The sequence below is a fragment of the Cnephaeus nilssonii genome (assembly GCF_951640355.1).
Source record: "Cnephaeus nilssonii genome assembly, chromosome: 4".
Taxonomy (NCBI): Eukaryota; Metazoa; Chordata; class Mammalia; order Chiroptera; family Vespertilionidae; genus Cnephaeus; species Cnephaeus nilssonii.
Window position 1 is genome coordinate 108,238,016 of NC_137075.1, and position 21,120 is coordinate 108,259,135.

Genomic DNA, 21,120 nt, shown 5'->3' on the forward strand with positions numbered 1-21,120 from the left:
GGCCCGCCGCCCGCCCGGGACCCCGAAGCCGGAACCTCAGACCTTTGGACCCCCTGGAGTTCTCCCCGACACTGCCGCCGGGCGGGAAACTGAGGCAGAGAGCCGCCAGGCTCTGAGGAAGCTCGGGCTTGTCCGCATCCTGGCTCCCGCCTCCCCCTCCCGCCAGTCCCCGCGAGGACAGCGGCCGGGGCCGGGCTCCCGCTGCAGGTACTGCCCCGCCACCCGCGCCGTCCCGCTGGCTCCCAACCGCGACCTTTCTCAAGGTGCCCCAGGCATCTCCGGGGCGATCTTGGTGCAGAGAGAAAGCGAGCCCGAGGCGCAGTCTGGCTCCGGCCCAGCCGCCGGCACCCGCGGTGCCTTGACCTTGGGCGAGTCCTGAAGCTGTGGGGGCCCTGCCCCTCCGGGGCGGTGCGGCCCAGAGAGGCCGCTGGGCGGTGCAAAGCCTGTCTCCAGACCCCAGCCTGGCCCTCCTACCCCCAAAGTTCAGCCTCCCCACCTACCCCCAAAGGCAAAGATCGGAGGACTCGCTCACCATTAAGTATCTGTGAGATGTAAAAAAAACCACCCAAAAACCCTAAAAATCAGAACCATGCAAATTAAATTTAAAGAACAATGACTCTACTACCTTCCACTACCCTTAACCCACCCAGATCAGCAGAACTGTAACAGAGGGACAGCCGCCAGAGTGAGCTATGGGCTGGACCGCGGGGAGACAGGCGTTCACAACTGTGAATTGCTACATCTTTTTTGGAAAGGACTTTGGCAGGATATCTATTAAAGTTAAAAACATTCCCACTCCATGACCCCAGATCCCACTTCCGCCTATGGAAAGGGCGGCCTCGGCCAATAGAGGCCTGTAGTTCGAAAAACAAACACACAGATCAACGTGGATAGAACTGGATGCCCATCGGGAGGGGCTGGGGGGGGGGGGGGACGCCTGAGCCCGTGTGGAGGGTTATACCGCGACTTAAAGCGTGAATTGGAGCACCTGTGGTTAATACCCATCAGATGCTGCTTTAAGAATAAAGCAAGAGCCCTAACCGGTTTGGCTCAGTGGATAGAGCGTCGGCCTGCGGACTCAAGGGTCCCAGGTTCAATTCCGGTCAAGGGCATGTACATTGGTTGTGGGCACATCCTCAGTGGGGGGTGTGCAGGAGGCAGCTGATCGGTGTTTCTCTCTCATCGATGTTTCTAACTCTCTATCCCTCTCCCTTCCTCTCTGTAAAAAATCAATAAAATATATTTTTTTTTTTAAAAAGAAAAAGAATAAAGCAAGAGCCCTGGACGGTGCTGCTCAGTGGATAGAGCGTTGGCCTGCAAACTGAAAGGTCTCAGGTTCAATTCCCGTCAAGGGCACAGGCCTGGGTTGTGGGCTTGATCCCCGACAGGGGGCGTGCAGGAGGCAGCTAATCAATGGTTCTCTCTCATCATTGATGTTTCTATCTCTCTCCCTCTCCTTTCCTCTCTGAGATATTTTAAAAAAGAATAAAGCAATAAAGGAGGAACCCCTCATCTATGTGTGTATGAAACACCCCCTCCCGCCCCCCAGGCCTGCACAGTGAGCTCTGCGGGCAGCGAGGGGAGAGACTGGCCCTGAGTGAGCACCCAGCGAACAAACACCAGACGGGGGAGATGGCGGGGGGGGCGGGGAGCAGAGCCAGGAGTCCCAGTGCCCGGGGCGCCCTGAAGCAGAGACCCAGGACGAGCACCAAGCAGGCCCTTCACCTCTGCGGGCATCAAAGGGTGCGGAGCCTCACTGGCTGCCCCGTGGTGACCGCAGAAGGAACCCCGACTCTTCCCTCTCACCTGGGCCTGCTCTGACCTGCTCCCCACAAGTGCTTTTTGTGTTTGGGTGCTGGTGTTTTTTAGGCTCATAAACAAGCCATTGTACAGGGGCAAGGGGTGCAGGCTGGCTGGGCAGCAGGTGTCCCTTAAGCTGGGGTTCCTGCAGCCCCTTCCCCCGTTTCAGAAATATCTGCAGCTGCCTCCGCCTCCGGAGGCCTGATAGGCTCAAGTTCCTGTTTCTAGAAACCAGAGCTGCTGGCCCTGGAGGCCGGCTTGGAGAGTGTGTGTGTGGGGGGGGGGGGGGCAGGGGGGGGTGCGCTCAGGGCTTCCTCTTTGTCTCAGCCTCTGCAGGGGCTCTGAAGGCCCCCTCCCCCACCCTCAGGCCGCCCAGGGCTTGGCCACTTTGGGGGTGGGGAGAGGGAAGGACTCCCTGCACAGGCAAGGTCCGCACGCAAGGAGAGGGAGCCCAGCCCCGGCCGCCCTGTGGGCTCCGGCACCCTCGGCTTCTGGGCTGGGGGTTCTGTCCAGCTTTGCACATAAGCAGAGGGAAGGCCCGGTGGTGACAGCGAGCTGGCAGTACCTCAGCACCTGGAGTGGCTGGCCCTGTGCCAACCTGCCGGGGCCCTCCCTGGGCTGGACTCAGACTGACAGCGGGGGGGTCAGCAGCCGGGGCAGGGGCAGGGCAGGGCAACTTTGAGGCCTTTGGACCCAAATGCCAAGGTGAGGGAGGCCCCACCCCCGGCGGGGCTGCTTGGGGCCTGGTGGCCGCAGACCAGGGCAGCAGGGTGTGGGGTGGAGGGAGCCCCTGGCTGACCTAGCTCCCACTGTGGGCTCTCCACGCTCCCCAGGGCCCACGGGAGCCGGTTGGGTGGCGTCTAGGAGAGGAGCCAGGTGACATCACCTGGCCCGTGTCCAGTGCGGGCTCCTCAGAAACCACACCTGGTTACCGCCAGCCCTGGAGGGGGAGGGGGCCACAGGAGGCCCTGCCCATCCACAGGCCGTGGTGATCGCAAGCAGGCGGGCGGGCCAGGTGCAAGGGCCGGGCTGGGCACCGGCCATCCTTGGAGCCCGGGTCAGCGCGGCCAGGGCAGCCACTGCTTCCTCCTCGCGCCGTCCCTCAGCTCTGCGGGACCCAGAGGAAGCTGGCGGTGCTCAGTAGAGGCGGGGCGGTCGTGGAGTCAGAGCAGTGGGCGGCCGGCTGGGCTGGAGGAGGGACCTCGCCTCACCTGCCCCGGCCAGGACGTGGACGGAGCAGCCTCCCTGTGCGCACCCTCAGCTTCTCCCTTTCCTCCAGGGCTTCCTGCCTGCCTCTTCCCACCTTTCTCCAGATCTGCCGTTAGTTCTCTGCAGCCACGTTCACTGGCTTTAAGTCCCAATTCCGCTTTGGCTGCACGGACTGTGTGACCTGAGGCAAGTTATTCCACCTCCGAGTCTTACTCTCCCCGTCTGTGAAATGGTCCCTCCCTCACGTACAAACTCTGCCCGGGAAGGCGCCAACCTCACCTGGGGAATCAGCTGGGTGGGGGGAGGGGCGGGGGAGGCCAGGGCTTGAGGACTCAGGCCGAGCGCTGGGCCGGCTCAGATGGAGCAGATGGGAAGGCGGACTGCAGGAGGGGCAGCCAGAATGGCCAGAGGCAGCGGGGAGAGGGACCACGAGAAACACCCAGTCCTAATTTAGGCTGAGCAGGCGCCCAGCCGGGGCCCCACACCACGGCGGGGCGGCTGGGGAAAGAGGAACTCACGAGGAGAAGTGGAAAATCCAGCTCTCTCTCTGGGGAGCAATTAGGGAGTGGTTCAGGCGGCGCAGAGTCACTGGAACAGAGGGTGGGCCGCGGGTGCGCTGGGCGCGCTCATGTGAGAGCAGGAGGCAGGGAGGCCACGAAGCAGCCACACGGGCAGCTAGCGGCCAGAGTGCTAGCCCCACGGGGCCATGAGCCCACAGAGAGGGAGGCCACCCTCAGCCCCTCACCTTCTTATCCCTGAGGATCCCAGACCCAGGCCTGGCTAGGGCACCTGGGTTCCCACCGTGGACTCCGGGGGCCACCGACTGGCCAGTCCTGGCCCCAGAGGAGGGAGAGTTCAGAGAGCCCCACAGGGTGGCTCTCCTGGGGCCTGGCCACTCCCATTTTGCCAGGCTAGACCAGCCCGGCCCAGAAGTGTGGCCTCGGGTAGGGCCTAGGCCAGTGATGGCGAACCTATGACACGCGTGTCAGCACGGACACGCGTAGCCATTTCTGATGACACGCGGCCGCATGCCGAGGATGAAACATTTGCTGCTCCTGAGGATGAAACATTTGCGACTAGAGTCTTGGAGTTAGTTTTTTCCTCAAAGTGACACACTACCCGAGTTATGCTCAGTGTTTTGGCGAAGTTTGACACACCAAGCTCCAAAGGTTGCCCATCACTGGCCTAGGCTAAGCCCCATCCCTGACCCCCTCCGGCCCCAGGGCTAACGGGACGAGCCCTCCTTGCAGGGCGCTGAGCGCTGGCGGCAGTCCGCGGCTCCGGCCCGCCTCCCCCGCAGGAGGAACCGGTTCTGAGTCAGCCCGGCTGAGGCACCAGACTGCGCCTTCCCGGTCCTGCCCCTCCCCCGGCCCTGGCTCAGGCCGCTGGCACTGTCCCCACTGAGTCCAAAGTGAGCCGGTCCACCCAGCTCTCACGGCACCGGGTCTCGGGGGCCCAGGCCCCCCTCCCTCCTGCGAGCAGTTCTGCACTCCGAGGACGTGGCCGAGGGGGGAAGGGCCTGGGCGGAGGCCTCGGCTGCACTCTGCCTGCCCCCCCTGCAGCCGGGCCGACCCGGCCAGGGCCTCCCCGCTGACCTGCGATTGCATTTTCTGGAATGCACCCCGGGCCGCGCAGGGGCAGGGTGTTCGCCGCGGTGACAACAGGTCCGCGGCCCAGCGTCCTCCCAGGGGACAGGGCGGCGGCCGCGGCAGACCCCGACGGCGGGGCCTCGGGGCGGGACCGTAAACACAGGAATCACACCCGGGGGAGCCGGCGGGCGGGAGCGGCCACGTGCCCCGGATCCCGCGGCGACGGCCGGGCGCCGTGACGTCATCGGCGGGCGCCACGCGCCGGGCTGCAGCCGGAAGTGCCGCGGCCGCCGAGCCACGTGCGGACCCTCCCTCAGGCCAGGAGCGGGGCGTCGGTGAGAGGCCGCGGGGCCGTGCGCGGGCGGGGGTCGGTCCGGGGTCCCGCGCGCCCCTCCGGCGGCTCCGTGGTCCCGCCCAGACCGGTGCCGGCCCGGCCGCGGCTGCGTTCTCCGCTGGCGGGGCCCTCGCCTCCCCGCGTCCTCGGCCCCCGCCCGCCCCGGAGCCCGCCCGCCCCGGAGCCCGCCCCGGAGGGCCGGGGGAGGGGTCCGCAGCGTCCAGCCTCCCCTCTCACCGCGGGTGCGCGCCCGGCTCCCGGCGGAGCGAGGCGGGAGGGTTCGGGCCTGACGCGGGGGAGTCCTGGCGGGGTCTGGCCTCCGTCCCTCCGTCTGTGCTTTGGGCTGATGGCTGCTGCCTCACGCCCCAGACCCAGAAGGCTTCCGTGGCGGCCAGGGTGGCGCGGCCCCGGTGGACAGTGCCGGGCTGCCAGCCCCTCCCCGTGGCCGGGGACCTGGGGTCACCACGCACATCCTGCCTCCTGGCGCCTGTACACCCTGACGCCCCTGTCCCTCTTGCAGGTCCCTGGCACCCGCCACAGAGCCACACCATGAGCTTCGTGGGGTATGAGGAGCTGATCAAAGAGGGGGACACCGCCATCCTGTCCCTGGGCCACGGGGCAATGGTGGCGGTGAGCGTGCAGCGCGGAGCACAGACCCAGACCCGGCACGGCGCCCTGCGGCACTCGGTGGACCTCATCGGCCGCCCTTTCGGTTCCAAGGTGACCTGCGGCCGAGGGGGCTGGGTGTACGTGCTGCACCCCACGCCTGAGCTCTGGACCCTGAACCTGCCCCACCGCACCCAGATCCTCTACTCCACCGACATCGCCCTGCTCACCATGATGCTGGAGCTTCGGCCCGGCTCTGTGGTCTGCGAGTCTGGTGAGTCTGTTTGCATCGCTCCACCTCAGCAGTGACCGCTATGCCCTTCCTGAAGGCAGGCATGGCTACTTGACCTCTGTTTTTAGAAAATCTATTTGTAATGATTTCAGAGAGGGAGAGAGAGAAACATCAATGATGAGAATCATTGATCAGCTGCCTCCTGCACTGGGGAAGGAGCCCACAACCCAGGCATGTGCCCTGACCAGAAATTGAACCGTGACCTTCTGGTTTATAGGTCAACACTCAACCACTGAGCCATACCAGCTGGGCTTGACTTCTATTTGAATAGGACCGTGGTCGGCAAACTGCGGCTCGCGAGCCACATGCGGCTCTTTGGCCCCTTGAGTGTGGCTCTTCCACAAAATACCACGGCCTGGGCAAGTCTATGTTGAAGAAGTGGCGTTAGAAGAAGTTTAAGTTTAAAAAATTTGGCTCTCAAAAGAAATTTCAGCCCTGACCGGTTTGGCTCAGTGGATAGAGCATGGGCCTTCGGATTCAAGGGTCCCAGGTTCGATTCCAGTCAAGGGCATGTACCTTGGTTGCAGGCACATCCCCAGTAGGGGGTGTGCAGGAGGCAGCTGATTGATGTTTCTGACTCTCTCCCTCTCCCTTCCTCTCTGTAAAAAAAAAGAAAAGAAATTTCAGTCGTGCTGTTGGTATTTGGCTCTGTTGACGAATGAGTTTGCCGACCACTGGAATAGGACATTTCTGGGGAGCTGCCTGCAGGGAGTGAGGGCAGAAACGAGGAGGTGGGTGGGGAGGCTGGTGCTGTGCTCTGAGTGAGAGCTGATGGGACTAGAGCAAGCATGGAGCGGGGCGGCAGGAATGGCCCTCCCTGTCTTGCTGCAGAGGGCCCACAGTGCCCTTGGTGCTGACCAGGGTACTGACCGCCATTCCCTAACCCTGTGCTGACAGGGCAGAGGGCGGCTGGCCCAGCGGTCCCCGGCTGCTGCGAGTGGGAGCCCCAGGCCCAGGCTGAGGCGCCCTTCCTGGAGGGCGGCCAGGGCTACTTGGAGACGCTGGTGGCAGGTGGGGAGCCTGCCCCGGCACAGTTCCCAGGGCCTCATGGACCTGAGCCCAGAAACCGGGGTGCAGGCACAGGGCCTGAGGCCAGCTGTTTGCAGGCCTTTCACACACAGACACGCCCAGGGGCGCTGGACCGGCCTGGGGTGGAGACTGAAGCCTGTAGCCTGGCAACGGACCGCCCGGCCCGGCCCGGGGGCCCTAGGTTCCCAGCAGGCTCCTTATGGGCTGGGACACTGGGTCGGGGTCATGAGAGGCCCTGGTGCCCCTGCTGCCAGCTTTCTGAGGGCCTCAGGCCATCCTGCTCCTCTCTGGGCCTCAGTTTCTCCACACGGACAATCGGACGGTCCCTGTTGCGCAGCCAAACGCGTTGAGATAGGAAGAGGCAGAGGCGGGGCTAGGCCCGGGGTCGCAGAGTGGGTGGGCTGGGCAGAGGCAGCGCCCAGCACGAGGCACGTGGGGTGCCGTGGCAGGCGCAGCCGGACTCGGCGGGGTCAGCCCTGCTGCACGCTGGCCAGGCCTCGCTGCTCCCGGGGAAGAAGGGCTGGCCGTGGGCCGCTCGGCTCCCCTGGTGTCGGCTCCCTTCTAGGACCTGGAGGCACAGCCATGGACCAGGCAGACCAGGTCCTGCCTCAGAGGGACCGTGGTCAGGTCGCGGCACCACGGCAGTGCGCTGATGGCTGAAGCCTGTAAGACAGAGCTGCGTGTTTGAAGGCCACTCAGAGGGGTCCCTCCAGGCAGGGCGGTCAGAGAGGACCTCTGCAGCAGGGACATTGAGTTGGAGAGTGTCACCCCCGGGGGAGAGCAAGCGGGGGCCCCGGTGAGAGGCAGCACAGAGACCAGCCTGGCAGGAGCAGGAAACGAGGTGTGGGGGGGGGGACGGCACACAGATCGTCAGTGGGAGTCGACTCCACCCTGCGTGGAAGGGGTGCGCGGCCAGTTGGTGCAGAAGGAGTCACCCCGGCCCCCCCGGGGGTGCTGGGCGATGGCAGGCAGCCAGGCTGGTGGCTGTCGATGGGCCAGGAGGGATGGGCCTCGGCGGGCAGGTGGGGACAGGACCAGCAGTGGGTCGGTCGGGAGAGACGTGGAAGGCGGGACAGGCAGGCGGGGCAGGCGTTCCAGGTGGATCAGATGGGGGGGGGACGGGGAGTCGAGGCTGCTGAGCAGTGGGTGTGGTCGGCTGGGTTGTGGAAGGCTTGGCAGGGAGTGGACTTGGCGTGGGATCGGGTCCAGCTTCGCACTATTAGTGCCGAGCGCGGTTTGGGTGTAGCCGGGAGGTGGCTGGTGAGTGTGCGGTAGACACTAGGTGCCAGGTCGGAGTGGGGTGCAGGGCCGTGCTCTGGGGCGTTGTCATCAAGTAGGTGGCACCTGCACCCGAGGGGTGTCGGGGGGTGGGGGACACAGGCCCAGCTGGCGCCGCAGGGTAGGAAGTCGGGCGTTGGTGGCCTGTGTGGTGGGCGACACTGGGAGGCGGTGCCCGGCGGGGAGGGGAGCCGGTGGTGAGTTGGTGTCAGGGGACTCAGGGGCAGCAAGGGGGGGCAGAGGAGCTTGAGGGGCGGAAGGATGGACCCACCTGGTGAGCCTGGAGCTCCGGGAACTGGGACCGGCCGCTCTGTCTGCTCTGCCCCCGCCCCTCCCAGCACGCGGCCCCCAGGGCTGGGCAGCGGGTTTGCTCCTGCGCTGGCACCGGGCAGGGCAGACATCCGCTGACCCCTCCCCCAGCCGGAGTCAGGGCAGCAGGACTGACAGGCAGCTCACGAGGGATGCCCACTGGTACCCGGGCCAGCTGACTGGGGGCCCGCTGTGGGTCTCCCGGGGTTGTTTCCTGGGTGGACCCGGCCGTCCCCCCTGACACCGTCCTGTCCCCCAGGCACGGGCAGCGGCTCTGTGTCCCACGCCATCATCCGCACCGTGGCGCCCACGGGCCACCTGCACACGGTGGAGTTCCACCAGCAGCGGGCGGAGAAGGCGCGGGAGGAGTTCCGGGAGCACCGCCTGAGCCGCTGGGTGACCGTGCGCAACCAGGACGTGTGCCGCAGCGGCTTCGGCGTGAGCCACGTGGCAGACGCTGTCTTCCTGGACATCCCGTCGCCGTGGGAGGCCGTGGGCCACGCCTGGGACGCCCTCAAGGTTGAAGGTGCGTGGGGTGCTGGGAGCGGTGCGCCCTGGGGGCTCGGCTCTGGGCCCAGAGAGGTCAGAGGTCAGCAGCCACACAGCAGGGGCGGGATGGCCTCGGAGGTCACCTGGCCGGAGGGGGCGGGTGGAGGAGTCAGGCCGGCCCACCCGAGGAGGGGGTGTCTCAGCCCCTGCCTGAGGGGGGACCTGCCCCACGGGTGTGCTGGAGGTCAGAGGTCAACCCCTGACCCCAGCGGTTCCCTGCGGAGTCGGAGTTGCCCCTCCCCCAAGCCGGGAGCCAGGCATCTGGTCCCTTTTAGGGAAGAAACCGGCGAGGAGGCGGAAGTGGGCTCCCAGCCAGGGAGGCGCGGGCTGGGCCTGGGTTTCCCTTTTCTGGAGCGGGAGCCTGAGCCGTGGCTGCAGGGAGGGCTGCTCCTCGGAAAGCAGGGCCCCGCGGCAGGGTGGTGGCCCCGGGGAGGGTGGTGGCCCCCCAGCAAGGTGGTGGCCCCGGGGAGGGTGGTGGCACTGGCCCCTGCCCGCTGGCTCAGGCTCGCCCTGGACTCCAGGTTCCTGGTCTCTGCCCAGGTGGCCTGGGGCCGGGAGTGGGACAGCCCTGGCTCCCCCCGGCTCTGCCCTCCCAGCTTTGCCTCAACACCAGCGCCTCTCCCTGCTCCACCCCGCTCCAGGGCACGGGGGGTCCAGGCCGCAGTCCGGGGAGGCCAGAATCGGCGCCCAGCCGTGGCCTCTGCTGCAGCCGCTGGGCACCACGCCATCTGCTCCCTCGCCGCTCCTTTCATCCCCTCGGCTCTTTTGTTCTGGGCCCGGAGGCTCTCTGCCCTTTTCCGGGCTCACCTGCCCGAGGGGAGCCTGGCCCAGCCACGCGTGGCCCCCACTCTCCAGGCCCCGGGCTCGTTGCCTCTGGAAGCTCCTCCCCTCCCCTCCCCCCCCCCCCCGCCGCGTGGGGCCTCAGTGTCTCTGGCCGTGAACTCGGGGTTGGGTCTCCTCTTGGTGGTGATCCTGCAGCCCTGAGGGAGACAAGTTTCCCGGTAGGGTATGGTGGGTGACCGGGCCGCACAGTCAGGCCAAGGCTTGCCCGGGCCACACCCCGCCCCCACCCTGGCTTCCAGAACCTTCCCTGCAGGACTGGGACCGGGCAGGTTGCGGGGCACTGCAGGCAGCCCCAGAGGGAGGCAGGAGGAGGCTTTCACCCCACCCCCACCCCACATCCTCGCTGCTTGCCCTGCACAGAGGAGGTGCCTCCGGTTCCTGGGAGCTGGGGGAGCCTCTGGCCTCCTGGGACCCAGTGCCTCACCCGCTAGGGCTGTGTGGTCAGGGCTGTGTGGTCAGGGCTGTCCGAGTATGATTAGGAATGTCTGCGTAGGGCTGTAAGGTTAGAGCCGTGTGGGTAGGGATGTCTGGTTAGGGCCATCTGGTTAGGGCTGTTCTGGGCCAAATGAGCTGGCAGCTGGGATGCCAAGGCTCTGCCTAACTCTCTACCCAGCCTTTGCCCTGGCCCCTGACCCCAGCTCTTCATGGCCTGAGCACATGGCCAGCCTCGACCCCATGGAAGGTCTGGGCACCCACCCTGCTGGCTCACACTGGGGTTTCTCGATCAGCACCCACTCCCGAGGGCTGGGTAGCGGCTTGCCCTGCAGTCCCAGCCACAGAGGCCGCGGGGGCGGGGGTCCTGCCCTCTGACCCGTGTCCTCCCCGCAGGTGGGCGCTTCTGCTCCTTCTCGCCGTGCATCGAGCAGGTGCAGCGCACGTGCCAGGCGCTGGCGGCGCGAGGCTTCTCGGAGCTGAGCACCGTGGAGGTGCTGCCGCAGGTGTACAACGTGCGCACCGTCAGCCTGCCCCCGCCCGACCTGGGCGCCGGCCCCGGCCCCGACGCCGGCCCCTTCCGCAGCGGCGCACCCATGAAGGAGACCGTGGGCCACACCGGCTACCTGACCTTCGCCACCAAGACCCCGGACTAGTGGGCTGCCCGCCGGGAGGCCCGGGAGCGGGTGGCCGGGGCCAGCAGGGAGGCTCGTGCTGCGGCCGCCTTATATGGCCGGGCGCCTGCGGGGCCTGTTTAGACAGATGGTGGGGTGTGGCCTCCTGCTGGCCTCGGGCTCAGAGGGGGGGGAGGCCTGTGGAGCTGCTGCTCGATGCCTCTCGAAGCCCCACTGCCAGGGCTCCTCTGGGTCCGAGCCCAGGGATCAGGTGGTGGCCCCGGGGGGGAAGGGGGTGGGGGAGCCAAGGCTGAAGGAGGGGGCAGGGGCTTGGTGCAGGGGACCCCCGACCCCCGAGGCCCGGCTGCTCATGAGGCCTGTGGGGACCTCCGCCCTACCCTGGCCCCTGCCCCTCCCCAGCGCTGGTGGGCCAGGCTGGCCTTGTCCCGTTGGGTGCTGCACAGCCGTCCCTCCAGGGCAGCCCCGCTGCCTCCTGTGCCTGCCGGGAGCTGCCTGCCCGCCGCCGCGAGGACACGGCCTCCGTCACCCGGGAGCCTGGGGTGGGCGGGCCTTTGCCCACCAGCCAGCCAGGCTTGGGGCCCTTGGAACCCTTGTTGCTCAACCCCAGGGTTTCTCGGGGGTCGGGGCCAGCAGGGGGTGCACCAGGACGGAGGGCCGGACACCAGGGCCGGTCACATGTCACCTGCCTGGCCTGGCCTCCAGCTCTGGGTGTAGCTGGCATCCCTGCCCTGCACACGGGCCTGGCGTCTGCCCCGGGCTCCAGGACCGTGCGTGCGCACGACCCGCCTGGTGGAGAATAAACACTCCCCTGCCTGCACACTGAGTCCCGTGTCCTGGAGGCCGGAGCCCCTCCCACACCAGCGCCCAGGCCGGCCCGCCACACGCAGCCCGCCCGGCCCTGGTGCTTCCTGTGGCGTAGCAGGCACCAAGGGCCTTGGACGACGGGGACAAAGGACGAGTGTGTGGCCACCCCCACTGGCTGCAAAAAGGGCCACTTGTCCCTGGGACGGGAGGGGGAGGGGGAGGAGAGAGCAGGTCCGCCTGTGTCCCAGAGCTCTGACCCCCCCCCCCCCCCCAGGCCCCCTGCCCCTCACTCAGATGCTTTGGTGTCTCGTGCTCCCTGAAGGGCCCCCAGACCTGCCATCCGGCCTGGGCCATCCCAGGTTCTGTGGGTCCCAGCGCCAGGAGGACCAGTTTCCTGGTGTCTGTCCGTAGGCTGGTGCTTCCCCGCTCCCACACGCTGTGCAGCCTCTGCTAGACCTTCGTCCCCTCGGGGTCCTTGGATCCAGCACCTTCCCCAGGGGCTTAGCCCGTTTCCAGAACCTGCCCTGCCTCAGACCAGATGCCCGGCCTGGGGACAGGAGGGCCGGGGGCTTCGCCCTGGCTGTGGGGCAAGGCCCGCGGGGGCCTGCTCTGGGCTCCAGCCCTCACTGAGCTCCGGGCCGACTCCTGTGCACCTGCAGGCTCTCAGGGGTGCCTTCTCGGGGCTTCCCCTCCTGCCCCCCCGCATCCCGTGCTGTGCTACGTGGTCACCCCCAGGGCCAGGGAGTGACCAATTGTCAGGTCAGGGGCAGTCACCTTGAGTCAGCAGCACGGGGCTGGTCACACGGCGAGGGGTCATCCTGTAACCACTCCCCGCCCAGGCACTCCGTGGCCCTGCTTTTCCTTGGAAATGTCTGCACTGCCCCACCCCTGCTGACTGGCCCAGCGTGACACCCAGCTCCCTCTGCTGCCCTCGGAGGCTCAGACCGCCTCCCAGGGCCCAGCCAGGATCCCACCCTCGGGCCAGGATCAGGGTCTGCCTGCACCAGCTCCCACCGCCTCCGCCAGGAAGCCCCGCCCCAGGCCTGGCCTTCAGCCCCTGGCCTTGCATCTGCTCTCCCGCCTGTTCTCCAGGCCACACCTGCGCGCCTGCCTCTGGCTTGTGAGCAGGCGGTCCGCGCAGAGCCCAGGCCGGAGGGGTGATGCTCCTGCCCACTGCACAGGTGGAGAAATTGAGGCACAGAGGAGACTGGCTCCAGGCCCCGCCCACCAGACCTCCCATACCACACTCCTGCCCAGTGAGGTCCTGCCCTGAGGTCCCCGGGGCTGTGACCCCGGACGGAGGGAGAGGTTTCTGCTGGGGTCCCGGAGGCTCCGAGGGGTTGGCAGCCAGGCAGGGTCTGGGGGCTGCTGGGAATTGGAGTGGGGGGAGCAGGAGGCCCTCCCAGGAAGGTGTGAGCTGGGACCCTCAGGCAGGTCACCCAGTGGGACCAGGCACAGTCGGGAGAAGTGCATGCTGGGAGCAGAGCAAGGGAAGGGGTTGGGACAATCAGGTAGGCCTCGCCAGGAGTCCACTCCACCCTCGGGGATGCCTGCCCCGTCACATCCGCCCTCTGCACGGCGCGATGGCGCTGGGGAGATTATACATCGATGTTGGCACAGTTTGTGCTCAGGGAACATTATTATCCCGGGGGGGGGGGGGGGCTGTGGCTGCCACCGCCAGGAAGCCCCCGTTCTCGTCAAATTCCAAGGTCAGAATTTTGGGGCTACTTCTGGATCTGATAATATCTTTTGTCCTTGGAGGCACTCGAATAGCTCTTTTGCTTCAGGGGTGTTTGGATAGTCAGGAAACTGGGAGAGAAGACTGGACATGGAGACTTCCCTGGCAAATGCAGGTCATCCGGCCACTGTGCTTCTAGTCAGTTGCATAGTAAAACCCAAAACAGAACCTTTGGCTGGGCATGGGCCAATGGCTCTTCAGTTGACCTCCACAGCTTTCAAGGCAGGTGTATCAGTTAGCTGTCACCACAGATGTGCTGCATAACAAATACCCCCTCCCCCCAGAAAACCAACTCCAAGGCCTAGAGAAGCAGTCAGTTCCTCTCAGGTCTGTGGCCTGGTTGCTCTTGGCCAACTTCAGCCAGGCCCGAGCGGGGGCTGAGCTAACAGGAGGCCCCTCCTCCAGACGTGGGCCTGGCTGTGCATGCTGGTCTGTCCGCAGCTCACCCATCAAGGGCAAGCCGGGTCATGGGGCACTTTTCACGCCTTTGGTATGTGGCCTACCCTCAAGTCAGGTATGAGAGAGACCTGGGATTTTAGGGAGGGGCTGCATGGCCACAGGCACAGGGCGGGTGCCAGCCGGGCCTTCTCTGCCCAGCGGGTCCTCAGCAAGCAGGTAAGGGCCTGCAGGGCCTCGCCAGCCCCGCCATCCTCCCCGTGCTGCGTCTGTGCCCGGCAGAGGGCATTTCAAAGTCAGGCTGCGTGCAGGCGTGGCATCAGCGGGAGGGAATTGTTCCGTTCCCACCAGGCCCAGAATAGCTCAGAATTGGGTCACGCTAACCGAGCACTGGTCGCAGCCTCCAGCCTTTGACAGTAATCAGCTTTCTCCAAGCATCTGTCCCTTCAGAGGGGCGGGCCGCTGTGGGCGCCCTGTTAGAAGACGGGGCCAGGAGGGGTGTGTGAATGGCCTCCATCCCTCCTCCCGTCTCCCATGTCCTTTGCTCTCTCTGCCCCCACTTAACAGGAACCCCCATCCTCCTGCCCACCCGGCCGCTGCCCTACTTCCCACGACCCATCAGCCCTCATGCACAGGCAGGCACGCTTGGCACCACAGTGCCCCTCACAGGTGAGGACCCTGGTCTGGCTCGGCTGGAAGCTGGAGCCCTCCTGGCCTCCCTGCTGACCTTGATCTTGACCTTGACCTGACCTCCTGAGTAGGTCACTGTCTCCAGCCACTCCTTTGACTCCCTCCTGGGTGCGCCTTCCTTCAAAGGCAGCTGAAGGCGATGGGCAGTGGCCCCCCACCTCCGAGAGTCCAGGCTCACCCCCCCCCCTCAGGACCTGAATCCTGCTCTGTCCTCCGCTCACCTGGGAGTGTGGCCCCTCCCCCCCAAGCCTCCGGAAGTGCCAGCCCCAGCAGTTGGCACAGGCAGACCCTCTCCGTCCCTGCCCTGGGCCCCTCCCAGCTGACCCCGCACAGCCGACGGGGGCCCTTGGGTCCAGGAGCCCCAGGGACGGGCAGGTGACACCCCTGTCCTGGGACACACTGTGGAGCCAGGTGCTCACTGCGCTCAGACATGCGCTTTGGGGAAGAAATGCTGGCTGGCCCTTCTGACAGGATCCAAAGCTCAGCACCGCCCGTCTCCATGGCAACGTCCTGGGCATCCGCCCCGCACGGACTGCACGCTCCTCCCCCGGCCTCCCTGCGAGCCTGGCCGGGTGCTGGCGGCGCCTGCCCTGCTCGGGGCTCTGGTGCCTGGAGTGAGGGGACTGCTCACCGGCAGGCTTTCCTCCCAGGGACCCGAGCTGTGCCGGCGTGGTCCCGGGAGGCAGCACCGCCTCTCCAGGGGCTAGGCCGAGGCACAGTGGGGGTTCCCCCAGACCTCCAAATCAGAAGGTGCGTCTTAGATGGCTCCCCAGGTGATTCGAACCTAAAGGTGGGAGAAGCACCTCTTTGCCACTAGGGAGCCAGAGCCAGGCCTGCTGCCTGTCAGGAGTGCAGACCCGCGTCCTCCGCCAGGTAGGGCGGCCTGAGGCCGAGGGGTGACGTCACAGGCTCCTGCAGCCCGCACGGCTGTCACCTGGGTTCGCTGCCACCGAGGGGCGCATTAGGGTGCCAAGCCCATTCTTGCCACAGCACAGTACTGCCTCCTGCCCAGCCACACAATCCCTGCCACCCGCGTCCCGGCACCGGTGCTGGCTCTTTACAGACCCGGACGCTGCTCTGTTCCCGGGACACACCCCCTCCCCAGCCTTCGCCACAGGCGCCCGTGTGACGTGTGTGGGGCTGGGTTGCGGGGTAGAAACGCAGGCTCCTGGCCCCACGGGCTCTGGACAAGGGCGGGGCTTGGCGGTCACTGCCCGGGGAGCAGGAGTTTCAAACTCCGTGCCTTCCCTCGAGTTCCTTTTTAAAAAAATTGATTTCAGGGACGAAGGGAGAGGGAGCGATAGAAACACCAAAGATGGGAATCCTCCATCCGTCCGCTGCCTCCTGCGCCCTCCACTGGGGATCGAGCAGCTCGGTACAGCCCCACGGAAGCTTCTAGCACCATCGACCTCGCTCTTCTCGAGACTGCGCTGTTGTCCACTGGAACTGAACTTCTGCTCAGTTCGGTCGGGATGTTCGTGTGGAATCCCCGGTCCCTCTCGGGGTCACTGTCTCCCAGGCACCTGGCAGAGGCCGAGGGCAGCCCCGGCGGGAGCATCGCTGCACGGACCTTGTCGGGTCCTGATTTGAACAAACAAGATGTTTTATTTTTATTTTTTAAGATGTTTTATTTTTATTTTCAATATATTTTATTGGTTTCAGAGGAAGGGAGGGGAGAGATAGAAACGTCAGTGATGAGAGAGAATCATTCATCGGCTGCCTCCTGCACACCCCCCACGGGGTGGAGCCCCCAACCTGGGCCTGTGCCCTGACCGGGAATTGAACCCTGACCTCCTGGTTCATAGGCCGAAGCTCAACCACTGAGCCACGGGGCTGTTGTTGGTTGTTTTAAAGGAAAAATGCCCCAGGCTGCTTGGCCATGAATTGTTCTCGGCTCTGGGCAGGGAAAGAAGTCAGTCAGAGGTCTCTATCCTGTCCTCTGGGTCACCTCCAGCCTCTAGTCTCCCCTCACGTCAGGGCCAGGGGTGTCTCTGGTTCTCAAGTGTGGGGGTGGGGGGAGGGGAACAGGTTCTGAGGGAGGCTGGGTGGCCCGCGGGTGCTGGGGGGCAGGGGGGCCAGTCCTGGGCATCTGTGGCTGGGGTTGAGGAGGGGCCTCCGGGTGACCCCAGATTGCAGGACCCCTCGCCTCCAGCCCCAGAGGCGGCCAGGCCCACAGTTCTGGGAGGCGGCCCCTCTCTGGCCTCTCCACCTCCCGACAGGCCCCCCTTCTTGTCTTTGCAAACCCTTCCTGCCGCCCGCAGCCTGGCCTGGTGCCGCGCCCCCAGAAAACACGGAGGACGTCTGACTGCGGTTTCACTGGCCCAGGAGGCCCGCCGCCCCTCTGTCTGCCAAGAAAGGGAATGGGAGCCGGCGGGGGCCAGGGCCGGCCGGGCCGAAGGCAGGCTGCGTGATTCGGAGACCTGGGTCCCGGCAGCGGCGCCTGGGTCCGGGCGGTGCGGCCCGGGAGGTCTGCGGGGGCGGGCGCTGCCCGGAATGCGGCGGGGGCGGGGCGGGGCGGGGCCGGCGCGGAGCTTGTTGCTAAGCTACCGGCACAATGGACACCGGGCTCCCGGCAACCGGAGGAGCCGATCTCGCGGGGCGGAGGGTCCGGCCATCCCTTCCCCCAGCGCGCAGCTCCCGCCCCTGCCACCGCCTCTGACCCAGCTTCCCGCCGGGGGCCGGGGGCCGGGGGCCGGGGGCCGGGGCAGAGCTGGAGGCTCGCGAACCCCAGCCCTCGCTGCCCCCCCACCCCCACCCCAGACAGTCACCAGGCCTCCCCCTCCCCGTGTCCCTCCAGCCCTGCCCAGGCCCCTCCACTGGGGCGTCCGAAGCCCCTAGCACCCCCACAGCCTGAGAGGCCTGTGCTGACCCCACCGGGTCGGGGCCCAGCTCAGCGGGTTCCTTTGGGGCCAGGCCTCTCCTGGGGCGGCGGCTCCCGGTGCAGCGGGCAGGCGCTGGGGCAGAGAACACTTGAACCCAATGGAAGGAAAGGAACCCTGCTCTGCTGACCCTGAGGGTTCGGTTCTGACTAGAAAGCACCTTCTAACCTCGCCAGCCGTGCGCCCTGGGGCCTGGGCGCTCACGTGGGAATGGGGTCTGTCCCCGGGCGGGTGGGGGCGGAGCAGGTGTGTGTGGGTGACCGCTGCTCCCCGCTGCCGGCGGGATTGGGATCAGCGCTCATGTAGGCGTCACCCTGTCTCCGCTGAAGTAGCGCAAGTCGTGACAGGCGGCCCGGACCCCTGGGTTGTCCGGTTACAAAATCAGGAAAGCAGACACCTCCCCCCGGCCGTGGCTTTGAGCAGACTTGTCCTCTCCGAGCCTCAGCCCCCAACCCCTGTGGAGCGGGGGAGCCCCAGGAGCTCCCCAGCTGGGCTTGTGGGGGTTTCCTTGGGAGCTGCATGGGGAGGTGCCGAGGGGCGCCCAGGCCTGCCAGCCCCTCCCCCCACCACATGCATGCACACGCACAGACAATGCACAGATGCACATGCACAGACAATGCACAGATGCACACGCACAGACAATGCACAGATGCACACGCACACGCACAGTCAATGCACAGATGCACACGCACAGACAATGCACAGACGCACACGCACAGACAATGCACAGATGCACACGCACAGACAATGCACAGATGCACACGCACAGACAATGCACAGATGCACACGCCAGAAGTCCTGAGCCCAGGCAAGCCCTGGCTTCAGCAGCTGAGGACAGGAACACCCCAGAACCCCTGCCGGTGACGAGCCCACCCCAGGCCAGGGGACAGCTGCCTGCCCCTCCCCCTTCCTGTAGCTCCTGCCCCTGTCCTGGGGACCAGACAGACAGCTGGACACAGAAGCCCCACTGGGCTGAGAGCCCATGGATCTGGGGTGGGGTCTGCCCCTCAACTGTCACTCATTGGGAGCAAAGCCAGGGAGGGGGCTGCTCCATCCCTCCCCTCCCCCAGTACACCCTCCCCAAGAAGAGGCCCAGCCTCCCCCCGCCTCCCCGCCGCCGCCTGCAAGGCCGAGCTGGGGCCCCGGGCCTCTCCTGGGCTGAGAGCTGAGGACAAAGAGGCAGCTGCTGGAGGGGGGGGGGGGGGGGGGGAGGCCTTTGTGCACCCAGCGACGAGGGTGACCTCATCACGCGCCGGAGAAGGACCCTTTCTTCCCAAAGGCGGCCGGCCGCTGGGAATCCGCCTGGGACAAAGCCTCCGCCAGGCAGGGGACCAGCAAGTGGCCAGCCCCCTCACGGCATAAATTAGGGGGGGCTGATGGGGGCAGGGCGGGCAGCTGCAGCTGGTGCCTGGGGGCACACACATTCACATCCGCGTGTGCACGGGTCAACCCCGACGCCCACTCCCACGGTGCCCGCTGCTCCCCTCCCAGCCTCTCCTTCATTCCTCCCGCAGATGGGGGCGCAGGGAGCATCTGGTGGAGGAGGGGTCAGGCTCCAGGCTGGAGGGGTGGGGCCATGGGTCACATGGCCCCCAGACTCCCAGGGCCGGGGCTGCTGGGCCAGGCCGGCTCCCTGACACCCACAGTCTGTCCCTGCAGGAGCCCGGGCCTGGGGTGAGGTCAGGAAAACATTTGGTTTTGAAGCATGGTGTCGGGTGACACCACCCAGGGCCCAGGCTTCCTGTCCCCGGTGCTCCACAAAGCGCCCTCACAGCCCTGCTGGCCCTCCGCCGGCCCCAGGGAGCCGCCGGCACCCGCGATGACCCTGCTGAGACCCTGCCGGTCGGGCTGGCCCAGGGTGGGCAGTGGCAGCAGGACCTCCCTCGTGGACCTCACAGGCCCCCCAGGGCCCCTCAGGCTGCCCCACAAATGCCCCACTTCTCCCCTGGTGGCTTGCTCAGCCTCACTGGGCCCTGCAGACTCTGTCCCCGTGCCCCCCGCTGTGAGAGCAGTGGCTGTAGGCCAGGCAGGCTTCCTGCAGGAGGCGGCGGCCAGCTCAGAGCTGGCTCCCAAAGTCAGGCCAGGTGAGCGGTGCTGCCAGCCCCCCCACCCCCCACGGGCTGACTGGCTAAGGGTGTCCGCGTGGAAAGGGCCCCCTCCCCTGGGCCTTGTCCGAGGGGCTGGGTGGGCACTTGAGGCTCTGTCCTGGGTGCTCCCGCCACGCCCTCACCAGACTCTGCCCTGACCTGGGGGCCTTGGTCTGAGGACTTTGGTCCGCGTCACAGAGACTTCCGAGGCTTGTGGTCACCCCAGCAGCACAGAGAACCCCAAGATTTCTGGGGCTGGAAACGTGCACAGCCCTTTCACAACCACCGGGTCCACAGCGCCCAGAGCACAGGGAGCGAACCCCGGGGCGAGCACACCCCCATTGGTGGGGGAGGACCGGGCCTGCGGCCGCCCAGCATCCACGGTCAGGGCGGGGTCGGCGGCCAGGGCTTCCAGGGCTGGGAGCTGAGCCTCAGGGAGGGCTTGGCCTCCAGGATCGAAGGCCCGGCGCCCGGCCACAGTCCCCGCCCCCGCTCGCAGGCGCGAAGGGCGGGGCGGGCGGAGTAAGTAGGCCAGTGCTTTGTGCGGCGTCGCTAAGGCCCCACCATCGCTGCTCTGCTGGCTTCCTTCTGGGCCTCGGTCCCGGGACACCTCGCAGCCGCCAGGCGGCCCTGCCAGCCCCAGCCCCCCCACCCGGGCCCCTTGCCCACCCAAGGCCAGTAGGGTGCCCTAGCAGAGCATGTGTGTCCCGCGTTGTCACACACACACACACACACACACACACACACACATATGCACACCGTACATACATGCACATCATTGCAAACACACGCACAGAGCACTCATGCACACAGCACACTTGTGTGTGCATTCACACCCACATGTACATGGATCACGTGTATGCACACAGCATACAGCATGCATGCACAGCCATATGAGGTGCTGGGTGAAGCTGCAGGAGCCACCGCATAGCAAGTCACCAGGGCTTGGTGGTCACCCCGAGGCGGGGCGAGGCGGGAGGGAGGCTGCGTGCAGCCTGGAGCTGGGCCTCTGCGGCCTCGGCAAGGCCCCGCCTCGCGTCTGCTTGCTGACAGAGAAGGGGCGGGCCTGCGGGCCTAGGATTTCGGGGACACGCTGGCCTGAAGGAAAGACATGAGGGGCTCCTTGGGAGGAGGTGCGGCCCACTGGCTCCTTCCCACACAGTGGCCGCACCCCCAGGGCTCCGTGGGCACCTCATCGGACTCTCGACCCCATGACAAAGCGGGTGTCACTGCCCACTTCACAGCCGGTGGCCCAGAGCGTCTCTGGGGCACAGAGACCTGGGGCCTGGGAGGCCCGGCCTGGCTCCTGCCCTCAATGACGTCAACGGGTGGATCTGGGCCTTAGGGAGGGAGCTGACCCGGGACCCTGCTTGGGGCGGGCGGGGCAGCCGGCCGAGTGCCAGGAGTCCCCGGGAGGCGCCCTGGGGAGGGGCCAGGAGGGCGGGGCTGGGGCTGATTCCTGGGGAAGAAATCGTGACCCCCTCCCAGGGCGACAGCCTCTCTGTGTGACAACACAGCGCTAGCTAGGGCCCCCCAAGCCCACTGGGTCTGTGCAGGTGCTGGTCCCCGGAGCCGGTGGCTGCAGGGGCTGTGCCCCGAGGGCGTCCGCCCCGGAAGAAGC

General features: G+C 66.6%; 1 protein-coding gene across 3 annotated transcripts; it reads left to right on the forward strand.

Moving 5' to 3' along the window:
- The first annotated feature begins 30 nt into the window (after window positions 1-30).
- On the forward strand, window positions 31-18,032 carry TRMT61A (tRNA methyltransferase 61A). Of its 3 annotated transcripts, none has more exons than XM_079769604.1 (4): window positions 31-4,673; window positions 5,453-5,812; window positions 8,706-8,972; window positions 10,667-18,032. In XM_079769604.1, exons 1-4 carry the CDS (start codon window positions 4,625-4,627, stop codon window positions 10,924-10,926), a joined length of 936 nt encoding a protein of 311 aa, XP_079625730.1. In that variant the 5' UTR covers window positions 31-4,624; the 3' UTR covers window positions 10,927-18,032. The 3 variants fall into 3 exon arrangements, with proteins under 3 accessions (XP_079625730.1, XP_079625731.1, XP_079625732.1); XM_079769605.1 differs by lacking the exon at window positions 31-4,673 and adding an exon at window positions 4,738-4,933; XM_079769606.1 differs by lacking the exon at window positions 31-4,673 and adding an exon at window positions 4,969-5,174.
- Window positions 18,033-21,120: the final 3,088 nt, after the last annotated feature.

What these genes read in the sequence shown, in the direction of transcription:
- TRMT61A (XM_079769604.1), top strand. Translation starts at nt 4,625, where the DNA reads ATGCACCCCGGGCCGCGCAGGGGCAGGGTGTTCGCCGCGGTGACAACA. An exon ending in GTTCGCCGCGGTGACAACAG is followed by an intron (nt 4,674 to 5,452) that starts GTCCGCGGCCCA and finishes TCCCTCTTGCAG; the next exon opens with GTCCCTGGCACCCGCCACAG. An exon ending in CTCTGTGGTCTGCGAGTCTG is followed by an intron (nt 5,813 to 8,705) that starts GTGAGTCTGTTT and finishes CCTGTCCCCCAG; the next exon opens with GCACGGGCAGCGGCTCTGTG.